Source organism: Pygocentrus nattereri, chromosome 21, assembly GCF_015220715.1.
Source record: "Pygocentrus nattereri isolate fPygNat1 chromosome 21, fPygNat1.pri, whole genome shotgun sequence".
Lineage (NCBI taxonomy): Eukaryota > Metazoa > Chordata > Actinopteri > Characiformes > Serrasalmidae > Pygocentrus > Pygocentrus nattereri.
Window position 1 is genome coordinate 15,346,151 of NC_051231.1, and position 13,130 is coordinate 15,359,280.

The 13,130-nt window shown below is 37.2% G+C and overlaps 1 protein-coding gene across 1 annotated transcript; it reads left to right on the forward strand.

Moving 5' to 3' along the window:
• Positions 1 to 888: 888 nt before the first annotated feature.
• Positions 889 to 12,929, forward strand: LOC108424587 (tetraspanin-31). Its single transcript, XM_017692717.2, has 6 exons — positions 889 to 1,036; positions 1,978 to 2,145; positions 5,346 to 5,426; positions 6,542 to 6,682; positions 8,267 to 8,377; positions 9,073 to 12,929. Exons 1-6 carry the CDS (start codon positions 974 to 976, stop codon positions 9,142 to 9,144), a joined length of 636 nt encoding a protein of 211 aa, XP_017548206.1. The 5' UTR covers positions 889 to 973; the 3' UTR covers positions 9,145 to 12,929.
• Positions 12,930 to 13,130: the final 201 nt, after the last annotated feature.

Consider the following 13,130-nt stretch of genomic DNA (forward strand, 5'->3'; position numbering starts at 1 on the left):
TGTTTCTGCGGGCTGTTGTTTGGCTGTTGTTCATATTTTTTGTAATCTCTTACGCTTATTTATCGATTTTTCCTGTTACGGTCTGTGTTTAGGCTGCTGATGGCTTCCTCATGCTCTTATGGAGGTTATCCTTTCAAGCCCCAGTTCTTCTCATTAATTCTTCCTCATGTTCTTTGGGAGGTTCCCCTTTTGAGCCTCGGTTCCTCTAAGTGGTTCTTCCTCTTGCTCTCAGGGGAGTTCTCCCTTTGAATCTCATTATCTCTCAGTGTTTTTTTTTCCTCATGTTCTTAGGTATTTTTCCCTTATGAGTCTTGGTTCCTCCCAATGATTCTTCCTCATGCTCTTAGGGAGGTTCTCTGTTTGAGTCTTGGTTATGCTCAGTGGTTCTTCTTCATGCTCTTAAGGAGGTTCTCCTTTTGAGCCTGGTTCCCATCACTGGCACTTCTTCATGCTTTTAGGAAGGTTGCCTTTTTGACCAAGGTTCCTCTCACTGGTTCCTCCTCATGTTATTAAGGATGTTCTCCTTTTGAGCCTCGGGCCATTGGTTTCTCCTCATGTTTTTATTGATGTTCCCCTTTTGAGTCTTTGTTCCTCTTTGTTGTTCTTCTCTTTGCATTTTCTAAACAGAAGACAGTGTTCAACAGCCTTAGAACAACAGCTCTTAGATCCAGTGAACACAAGATCCACTTAACAAATTCAATGAATAAGATCCAGTGAACAGCTAGTGAACAAAATTCAGTGAACAAAAGTCAGTGAACAACAGTCATCCAACAAACATGAGTCCAGTGGCCAGTGAATGAGCTCTTTACTTGATCATTCACATCTTTTATGGCTTTGGACTTTTACTCCAGAGGAGCAGTTTGACCCTTGACTCCTCCAGCTGTTTATATGAAGACGGCAGCTCAGCACTGGATGTCTGTGTGGATTTATTTGTTAAAGTTACTGAGGAGAACGAGGAAGAAAGGGTTCTACAATGGTGAAAGTTGGATTTTCGTGTATGAGAAGTGCACTTTGTGCCCTAAACGTGGTTTATATGGTGAGTCATGTCAATCTGAAAATGATTTTACTTTATATTAGCTTTCATTTTCCATTTTTCCACAATGCCAACCTCCTGTAAACACAGCTATTCTTAGCTTTGCTTCTGTTCAAGATCAAAATATTTATTTATTTTAATTTGACAATAATGAATTGTTGTTATTGAGAATATTGAAACCCAAAATATGTCTGGCTCTATTTAAATCATTTTATAGTTCTAGCATGTGCCAGCTATCAATCATTGCATTTCAATTGTTATTTTATGGGCCGATTTCCTGGACAGTGAGTAGGCCTAGGCATGGACCTGTTTCCATAGACTTTTAATTTCCTTTTAAGCTTGGTCTGAAAAACTGGTCCTAAATGATCAATCACTATTTTTTGGCCAAATCAATTTTTAACAAACTGTTTGAGGACTGGATGACTACAGGAATACATGTGAGAATGTTTCTCTACACTCTCAGAAATTACACAGTAAGTACACTGAAAAAGGTACTGAACTGTCACTGGGGAAGTACCCCTCTTGTCACTGGGGTGGAACTTAAAGGGTGCATCTCAGCACCTCTAGTTATGGAACTTAATTGCATCATAATCTATTGAAATTATATTTAAGTTGTATTGTCTCCAAACACCCCATCTCGTCTTTTTATTTTATTGTTCTGTTTTAAAACATTAGATTATGAGAAGATACCAATATGTACTTTTCACCTGGGAAAAACTTATTTAAGATGATCAATTGGACTGTAAAAGCACTTTTGTGCCTTTGTGGGAACACTTACATTGTTTGTAGCTTGATGAACGAGAAACGTACCTGCACAGACCCTTTATTTCAAACAGTGTATAATGAAAATGAATGAAAATAAATGCTGGAAGTTCCACTGAATAACACAGAACTCTAGTGTGAGAGTTGTATAGGGTCACTCTAAGTTCTTGTATGTTCCACAGATGGTGGGTGTTTTACTGATTGGAGTGGCTGCCTGGAAAAAAGGTTTTGCTTTAGTGGCTAGCAGTAACATCATTAGTGGGGTGGTAGCACTCGCTGTCGTCCTGCTCCTGATCTCCATGTTGGGACTCATCGGGACTCTCAGACACCATCAGATTCTGCTGTTCTTTGTATCCTTTGGACAAACATCTAACAGTGTAATGTTAATGTAACTTCCGTGTGCTTTCTAACAAAAGAAGAAACCACCCCTACTCATGCGTGAGATATTAAATGCATCCACTGGACATGCATACACATGATACACTGCACAAACAGTCAGAGCCCAGTTGACCTGAACAATCTCACTGAGTTAGCAAAAACTCTTTTTGTGTTTTAGTGTATTTTTGTTTAGTTGAATTTATTCTGTGATATAGTGTCTGTACATACAAAAGTGCAACATTACTGCACATGAATAACTTTGTATTTTATTCAGACAGGGGCTCTATGCTCATATTGTTATGTTGATGGTTAAAAATGCATCACACATTTATTCGTTTTGGGATGTTTATTCTTTTGAAAAACTAGCAATTCAGATATTAAATCCATATGATTGGCCAGATTAAGTACATAACAAGAATATGCGGTGGAACAATGTCAATGTCATTTAATACACATATTGTCAGCACTGTTAATGCTAGCTTACTCTGTTAATTGATCTGATATTAAAATCTTTAAATTTTACTCATATCTTTAAATTCTTTAAAGTGCTAGTGGTCAAGAGCTTATCTTCTCTCTTCTCTTCTCATGCTGAGGCTAAATCTCAAACTGTACTATATGCACTATGTAGGAATTTAAATACTGAATCCCAAGAGTATATAATACAGCTAAGAAATAGTCATTTAGGAATCAGACACTTCCATTATCAACAAATCGTGCACTGTTTTAGCTTGTTAGCTAGCTGATCAGCCTAGATAAGAAAATAAGCTGTCAGTCCTTCATCTTAAACAGAACCAGGTTCTTCATCAGTTCACTCAGTGCTCCATATGAGCAGCAATAGAGTACTCATTAATAGCACAAGGATTTGTAATGGCGCATTGATACACAGTTCAGTTGCTGTGAGACGGTCAGTGTGTGCATATCATGTTAAAATGGTCAGCCTTTTCCTAAGATGGAGTGTTCACTCTTCAGTATAGGGGATAATAATGCTCTTTTTTTTAACTTATTAGGAAAGTATCTGCTTATTAACTATCGGCTTATTATGTCTTTATTACTTTTTTAATAAGCAATAACAAGAGTGAACTAGAGGGAAGTTTGTCCTGGCCTAAAGAAGTCAGCTAAAATGCTTGAAAAGTTAAATCAGTCGGAGGAAGCTTTTGATATTCTAGATAATTGCTGTGCAGTTTCTATGGTGTTCCAGTTTGTTGTTAGGGCATTTTAGGTGGTTGCTAGGTCACCGCTATGCAATTCTAGCCGTTCCAGATGGTATTATTGGTGGTTGCTAGTGTTCTGTTAGGCAGTTGCTTTGGTGATTACTAGGCTGTTACTATAATATCTCTGGTGGTTGCTAGGCTGTTGCTATGATATTTCTGGGGGTTGTTATGCTGTTGCTGTAGGATCTCTGGTGGTTGCTAGGTTGTTACTATAGTATCTCTGGTGGTTCCTAGGGTGTTCTTATGGTTTTTCTATAATATTGGTGGTGGTTGCTAGAGTGTTGCTAGCAGATTACAATGGCATCTCTCACGGTGTGCTGTGTAGTGTCTGGTATGGTGTTCCATTTGGTTGCTAGGGTATTGCTAGGTGGTAGCTATGAGCTTATTAGGTGGTTGCTGTGGTGTCCAAAGCACTTGTTAGTGAGTATATGAATTTGTATGAAATGTCAATGTCAATAACATACAAATAAAGGTGATCTGAAAAATGCATCCATCACTCTACTTACTGTGTAATAAAGCAGTAATGAGCAGTTAGTTAAGTAGCAGTTATTGGCCTAATGTGAGCCGTCCAAAGTTATTATTAGGTCTTCCTGTACTGATGTTTTACAGAGAATGTGTATGTTTATCAATGTTTACTCTGGAAGTCATGATTAGTTTTTAGCAACTGATGTTGCTGCAGTGTCCTTTTTACAGATCAAAGAACGGACAGGAAAAAAAATCAACAGAAAAGATAAAAATACACAAAACATCATAAAACACAGACATCTGCCACCTTCAGCTATCTTGAAAAAGTCAAAAGAGAAAGGTACGCTTTGAGTTTCGACTTGAAAGAGCAGGCGAATTTCACTGTGTGACTGTCTGTGCATTCAGTATGTAAACTGAACTGTTTATCAGTATTTCAAATATTTGGTAAATCTTTGAAAGGTGTCTACATAAAGGCACCATAACAGCTGCATAAACACTGAATGATGAATTTAAAATGCACCACACTTATATGAATAGCTTATATAAGTATAATTTTTTCATGAAGTAAATTACATTGCAATGTGATAAGAGCCCTCAAAGTAAAGTGGCAGGTCCATTTATAACCCTGTTATGAGGTGCTATTCCCACCTAATGTGTCGTATAAGGCAGAGATCTTGGTTAGAGCACCACATGCTGAATCAGTTCTATAGAATGTTCTCAAATATGGCCTTAAAAAGTATTTATCTTGAGATCATGACTTAATTATCTTGTGATCATGAGAGAGCAAAAGTTTTTATCTTGAGATCATGGCTTAATTATATTGTGATGTCAAGAAAAAAGGTTTTCTCAAGATCACAACACATTAAGTCATGATCTCAATATGTGTTTAGTTTTATTATTTATTTAGTTATTTCCTTGCTTTTTTGGTTCATTGAAATTAAGATTTTAATGTTTTGGTGTTGTTTATGTGTAAGTAAAGCTGTACAGTCACCTCTGTACAGGATTGTTCAAATTAGGAAAAATAAAAAACAACAATAATAAATAAATAAATAAATCATCCATCACTCTGGATTTGACATCGTCATTGTTTATCGCATTGCATTTGACACAAAAGACACTTTGAAATCTGATTTGAGCGCCCAGAGCGTCCAGTCTGAGGCGCATCTGCAAAAATCTGATTAGTGTCGCATTTCAAATCACCTCCAAACATCAAATTTCAAGTTTTTTACTGTCTAGACTATCAAAAATCTGGATACAACCTAGATATGACTTCAGACTTGGGCTGGCAGTGGGCTGGCTGGCTTATGTCATCTTATGAATACTGATATAAGCTGTTCATAAATAACCACATGTTGCTTCTTAAATATCTTATTCAGTGTTTATGCATGTATTATTAAACCTCATTCAAATAAAGTGCTGGCAGATTTTTTGAGCCGGAATACAGAGTTATAAAGACACCTCACAATCATGAATGTTTCCTTCATTCCTCTCTGTAGTACATGGTGATCCTGCTGGTAGTCTTTCTTTTCCAGTTCAGCGTGTCCTGCTCCTGTCTGGCCTTCAGTGCAGAACAACAGGTAAGTGCTGCAACAAAAGTGTGACCCTCACTGGCTCATGAGGACATTTGATTGACCTGAAAATTTCTCCAACCCCATCCCCCAGTGCTCAGCCAACATGAGAACAAACCTGTGCAGTGCTCTAACAAGTTTTGGGACACTTCTTTCATGATTTGTTTTTTTAGAATGATTTAATTTGGAATGTATTGTGGAAATTGTGCTTTATCATGTTCAAAAGTGCACTCTTAACAAGGATGGTTCTTCAAGAGTTCTTTAGTAAAGTCACTGGTTCTATATAGAACCATGAATACATAAAATACCATTTGCTTGAATAAACGGTTCTTCAGATTGAAGGATAATGTAGTGTACATGGTTCTATACAGCAAAAAAGGGTTCTGCTACTGTGTACAATCTTGACACTGTAAGAATAGAAGATCCCTTTTTGGTGTTATATAGAACCATATACAATACATTATTCATCAATCAAAACCATTTAAGCATTCAAATGTTCCTTTGAATGTTTAAGGTTCTACATAGCTTATATATACACTGAAATTTCCAAAAATCAAAAGCAAAAAAGTGCTGAAGTGGTGGACAGAGTCTGGACATGTTCAAAATCCCACACTCTGATCTGTCTGACCATCAGCTTCACAAACTGCACCTCGTAACCAGAAGACTTTAAAGCTGCACTGTGTAATATTTGGGGATTTGGAGCCCTCTCTGGTGGAAATGTAATTGCACACAGAACATTCTGGAGTGTGGGTTGTTCTTCCTGAGCGGATGAATCTGCCTATTGAAAAAGAATTTGAAGAAAACTCAGTGTAAACTATGCATCTTCTGAGGATGTGAGTGAATTATCTACTATTGTCATCATATCTTTATGAGTATGATATTGATTTTGAGATCATTTGAGGCCTACAAAGTTAATATTTTATTTTTTACACTCTTTTCAGCTCTTGGCCCACCACAAACATCCCCCCAAGACAAAACGTTTATGTAACCTTGCTGTATGATGTCTGCATTTCAACTCATTCATTTTCCTTTCCTCTCCCAGTGCAGTGATCCTACAGTACAGTAGTACTGCATTATTCTCATCATGCATCTGCATCAGCAACGTAAACGTGTCTGTGTTCCAGGAGAACGTTCTCTGCAGCTCCTGGGAAACGATGGACGGTGACGCTAGAAAAACTTTGGAGCAGCACATGGACTGCTGTGGTCTGATCAACAGTCCTGAGAAGAGAGACGAGTTCAGCATGGATGCCAGTCTCTGCACCGCTGTACAAATACTCTGCCAATATTGCCTGATATATATAACATCAGTATATCACTGTATCACTACATTATGAAAATACATTCTTGTATGCAGACCTGAATTAGACTGTAAAAACCATTGAGAAAACTTTTAATAGGCAACTTAATGCCGTAAGATTTCTGAGTTTGCTCACCAGCTGCTTTTTATAGTCATCCTTACTAATGTTCGTTTATTTAATCTGCTTACATTTGTCTGTCCAATGAAATCCAAAATTTTCAGAAAAAAACACAGCCTCTATTAGAGCATTTGGCGATCTAATCCAGAATGACTGCCAGTCAAATCATGTTAGCGAGGTAAACTAATGCAGATTTGGAGTTGTACTCAATTTACCAGTACAGCACGATGTGTGGCCTGAGCAGGGAATAGAACCTCAGCCTGTTGTACAGTCCAAAGTACGAGCAAAAGACCAGATGGTGTTTTTTATTAACACACACCTTGTCACACCTTGAATTCTTGTGCTTAGCAAACAGATGCATGAACAATCAGAGCTGAGTTTAGCCGAATGAAGCTGAAGTAGCAATTTACTGTCTGACAAGCGACTTTTACTATATTTTTATTTAGCTGTATTAATTCTCTGATATAGTGTCTGTACATACAAACACTTAACATTACTGTGCATACATTAATTTATATTCAGACAGAATGTATATTCAGACATTACTGTGCTCTTTCATTTTTCTATTTTTTAATCAAAAATGCACCACACATTGATTTTGTTTGGGATGTTAATTCTCTTTAAAAAACTAGCCACTGAGATATTAAATTCATATTAAGTACCTAAGATTAAGTACACAACATGAATATGCAGTGAAACAATGTCAGTGTCTTTTAATACATATATCATCAGCGCTGTTAATGCTAACTTGCTCTTTTAATTGGTCAGATATTAAAAGCCTTAAGTTTACAGTCATGCCTTTAAATTAAAAAAGTGTAAGTGGTGAACAGCTTATTAGTCTTATCTGTTTAATTCAGTACATTTTGTTGTTGTAAAGTTGCTGTAAACAAACAAGACACACCATCCTCAATAGTACATCGCAGATTAACCTCAGTAACAACGATTACACAATCCACTATCCAGAAATCTGAAAATCTCAGTGCTTCGTTGTGCCAGTTCATTCCACAGTTCAGCTCTGTCCCTGAACATTATTTCAGCTAGGACTGCTTTTTGAAAGAGGCACAATACAGGACAGCCAATCAGAACAGAGCTTGTTTACATATGTAAATCTTAAAGGTGCAGTCAGAAAAACAGTCTCTTAAATTCTAACATTGTAAAATAGACAGAAAAAATAATATCTGACTATTTTTTTGCCTAAAAACACCACACAAGCTATTGGAATTCAAATAAAGGACAGGAAAATGTAACATTTGGACCCTTTAATTAGTTCACATGAATCCAGGGAGGATTGTAATAAACTACACACAAAGTTACTCCTACACATGGAATTGCACACAAGCCAATATAGATGTTGCTCTCTCTCTGTAGTCATATATACAAATATTACTTATAATGTTTTGGGAATAATTAGTTCTTCTGATGTCTGTCTTTAAGGCCTGTAAAGTAAAAGGGATCTGCTTCAAATGTGGGGATCTACTACTGCAGGATGGGGGTGAAGCTCTGAAGATTCTGGGTGGTGTTGGACTCTTCTTCAGCTTCTCAGAGGTTGGTCTGTCTGTCCACCTGCTGTTTTTTTTAGCTTAGAAACATCATTCCAGATTCATACTTTGAAAAGTGGCTGCCATATCGACTCATATTCATTCAATGATCTTATTAACATCGCTAATAGAATACAGTCCAATAAAATACAGTCCACATTCAAATTGAGGACAGTTTACCCAACTCAAACTTTTAGTTCAGTCAAACGTTCCACTAACTTTCACTAATGGCTGCTCAAAGGGTTGGAATTACTTGCTTTATTAACCAATTTGTATCATTTTATAGCATATAAAAATGTAAAATAATTTACACTCTTAAAAAAGATGGTTCTTCAATGATTCTCTAACCAATATCATGACTCTATGAACACTCAAAGAATGAACGCCGTTCAATGTGTTCTATATAGCACCACAAATGGTTCTTATTGTTACAAGCTTGACATTTTCATATTAGCAGAACAGTGCTATAAAGAACCATATGCAACACATTCTCCACCATCTCACCATTTAAGTATGCAGATGATTCTTTCTCTAGAGCCATTGTCTTTATTTAAGAATTCCTGAAGAACCATCTTTTTTAAGAGTGTCCATCATCCTTTATTGGTGTTCTCATTTGTCCTTTATGTCTGTACCTGTGAATTACAATCTACACTGAGTGGCAGTGCATCATGCATGTGATGTTTTGTTTTGTTTCTCTTTAAGCTACTGGGTGTTTGGCTGGTGCTGCGCTACAGGAAACAGAAAGACCCTCAAACCAGCCCTGATGCTTTCTAACCACAATTCCAGATCAGACAACCAGACCACCTTTGCTATCTGTCCAAAAGTTTGTGTTTCTTCCGAAATGAAGGTGTTAGTAGTGAGTGTGTGCTGCAGTAACAGCCCCTACTCTTCTGAAGGCTTTCCAATAGATGTTGGAAGGCTTTACACTAGATGTTGGAACATTGCTGTGAGGATTTGAGTGAGCATTATTGAGGTCAGGTACTGATGCTGGATGGTCAGTTCTGGATCGCTTCAACTCTTCCTAAAGGTATTGGCTGGAACTCCATCATTCCCAAGTTCCACTGCTCCACAGCCCAACGCTAGGGGGCTTTATACCCCGCTAGCCCACATTGGACATGGTGACCTTAGGATCATGTGTGGTTGCTCCAGAGCATCCCATTCTATCAGTGCTTTTCTATGGACATTCTTTAGGAGGACACTTCTGGACAGATGTGGGAAATGTCGTATATAATATATAATAAAGTTATCTTTTTTACCTTTTACTAGTTACAGGGTGTACCTTACCTTTTTTCTTACTGTAAAGGACACTCTGAGCGCAGTGCTGAATGGAGGGAACTTTCTTTCATGTGGCCACCAGTTCAAACCTAAACTGAAATAAGAGAGTTTCTCTGTGTAAAACAAGATCACTGGTGTTTTAAATAGTTTTGAAAACATGTAGTGAAGTCCACCATGAGGCTTTGTGAATAACACACCACTCAGAAACAAGCTGATCTAATAAAATTAGTCAGTGCTCTTTTGCAGGTTTCAGATGTTTCACATAAGTATAGGCTGATGTATTTATATTTGCTGCCAGCTTATTAGGCCAATCTACCCTGTACCTACACTTCTCAGCCAAAATATATCATGAAAAATGTAATGCACTTTGTAGAATTACAGTTGCAGACCATAGCCCAAAATCCTTCTGTGCCAGTCTTATTGGATCTTAGTGCAGCTTTTGATACTGTTGATCACAAGATTCTAATCCACCATTTTGAATTCTGGGTGAGCCTCTCAGGCACAGTTTTAGAATGATTTAAATCATATTTAGTTAATAGGCAGGTCTTGGTTTCCCTGAGAAATCACTCATTAAAAAAAGTTAACATTTCCTGTGGAGTTCCTTAAGGTTCAGTTTTAGGGCCTTTGTTTTTCTCTTTGTACGTTACCTCTAGCTATATTCATAGCTATGCTGATGACACAGAATTCTACATTTCCATTACTTCTGATGATCAAGATTCTGTAGACAGCCTGACCGGCTGTGTGTCAGATATTTCTCATAAACTTTTCTACAGCTTAATCACAAGAACTAAGATATAGATCATTGATGCTAAAACTGCTGCATTATGTGATGCTCAGCTCTTTAGGTTTATAAACCAATCCTGCAGCAGGAAACCTGGGTGTGATCTTAGACTTGGAGCTCTGTTTCATCTGCATGTAAACACAGTCACTAAAGCAAATTTTCATCATGTGAGAAACATCACAAGTTCAGCCATTTCTGTCTCGAAGTGATGCAGAGAAACCTGTTGTTATGTTAGATCAGCAGAGTTGATCACTGCAATGATCGTCTACCTGGAGAAATCAATGTGTCCTCTACGACTTGTAAAGAATGCAGCAGCACGGATCCTCAATTTTTTATGAGAGATTTTAAAGCTCTGCTGCTGGTTTTTAAAGTTTGTGTCAGTTTAATATCTTAGATCTGCAGATACTGACCTGCAAACACCTTCCGTAAAATACAGAAAACATGGAGAAACTCTGTTATTCTGCTTCTAAACTGTGGAGCTCAGTTCACCTTTTATTAGACAGTCAAGCTCAGAGCTCATGTTTAATCAACATCTGAAAACGCAATTCTTTAACTCAGCACTTCATTCAAACTCTACATCTCTTTTGATATTTATCTCTTCAATTTAATCTAGCTGCTTCATACGATTTTACATTAATACTCACAGTTTCTTCCATTACTGTTGAGCTTAATAACCTGATTGTAAAGCACTTTGAGCTGCCACTGCCAAAAGAGACAAGTGCTATATAAATAAAGACGGTTATTGTTACTGCTCCCCACTATGATGGTAAGGGACCACCATAGGGCTACCACAGCCCAGATATTATTTGGTTGGTGGATCTTTCACAGCACAGCGATGACACTGACGTGATGGTAACATGGTGGTGGTATGAGTGAATGAGTAAAAACTTTAAAAAATAATTTTAAAGTTTAGTTGCTTCGAAAAAAATATCAGACTGGTCTCGGCTGATACTCAAGGTTTCGATATCAGATTAATATTGGTATCAGTGCGGTATTTACAGCTAATTTACTGCTGATATTTGAACTTGAGAGCAAAAGAAACACACCCCTCCCTTCATTGCCCCTTCAGAAGCTCCACCCCCCAAACACATGATGGTGCATTGCCAAGGTGAATGAAATTTTGAGAAACTCTTTGCAAACACTTTATGAACAGCTTTATTTTGTGCTCAGGATGCTGTTACTTCATTATATCTCTACATAGAAAACAGTTGTTCGTTGTTATTTTAATGTTTAAAATGCCGTTATCAGATTGGTATCAATATCACTGATGCTCAAAGTTTCAATGTCAGATCATCATGGGTATTGGCTGACACTGAAGGTTTAAATATCTGCATTAGAAAAGTAAAGGTCCTAACATACTGTCATAAATTAATCCAGTGCAAGGTGGTCAGATTTTCACTAGTCAGTGCTGTATTCAAAATTTCAAATCATCACAACCTGATACAGCTCTCAGTGGTGTAATTTCAAGGGTCAGATAGGACTGTCCAGGGACAAAATATATCCAGCCAAGGATGTTCCTGAGGTCAGAAACGGACCACTGATGAAGGACAATCAGAAGGCTGTACTAAGAATGCTTGTATAATACAGGTGTGTCTAATAAACAATGTATAAATGTTCAATGACACCAAAGAAATATAGCATCAGCCAACACAGACACCAACAACTACCAATGTTTAAAATGATCTGTTTTAAAACATCATCCACCTTAAAGATTACTCAACATTTCAAAATTTAAGTATTGCCTGATACTCATGGTTTTAATGTCACATCAGTATCAGCTGATACTCAAGGTTCAACATCTGATTGGTACTGCCCATTACTCAAGGTTTTGATATTAGATCATCTGCCAATACTCATGGCTTCAAAATCAGATCAGTATCAGTTGATACTCAAGATTTTTATATTAGATCAGTATCAGCAGTACTCAAAGTTTCAATATTGGTATCAGCCGATCCTCAAGATTTCAATTTTGGTTTAAGCCGGTCCTCAAAATTTCAATATCAGTACCAGCCAATACGCATTATTTAAAAATCTGATTATCAGCCGTTACTCAGTTTCAATATTGGTATCAGATGATACTCAACGTTTCAATATCAGTACTGACCAATACTCAAGATTTTAAGATAAGATCTGCCCATTCTCAAGGTTTCAATATCGGTATCAGCCGATACCGAAGGTTTCAATGTCAGTATTGGCCCATACTCAAGGATTCAATATCGGTATCAGTATAGGACAATATTTAGGGTTTCAATATTGGTATTAGCCAATACCCAGAATTTTAAGATTAGATCGGTATTGGTCAATTCTCAAGGTTTCAGTATCAGAATCGGCCAATACTGAACAGTGTTATTGTGACTTTAATCCAGGGTTAGTTGGTCAGATTGTTACGACAGTGATCATTGCTGTCATTTTCTAATCACTCTCAGATATTTAAAAAGACAAAACAGATGCGTGTAAAAGATAAACAGCTTTAATAGGGTTTAGCAACATCAAAGTGTTACATGTCCAGAAAGTGATACAAATCTCAGCTTAAAAGGACACAACAGAGAATTAACAATCACTTGGGACCAGTTCCACATTCACAGCCTCTCACTGACCTCAATGTGAGTAAGCTCAGAAATACTCAAATACCACCTACTGACCAAAAAAAAAAAAAAAAAAAAATACTGGACATAATTACTTTATGGTCAATCACGCTCCCCAA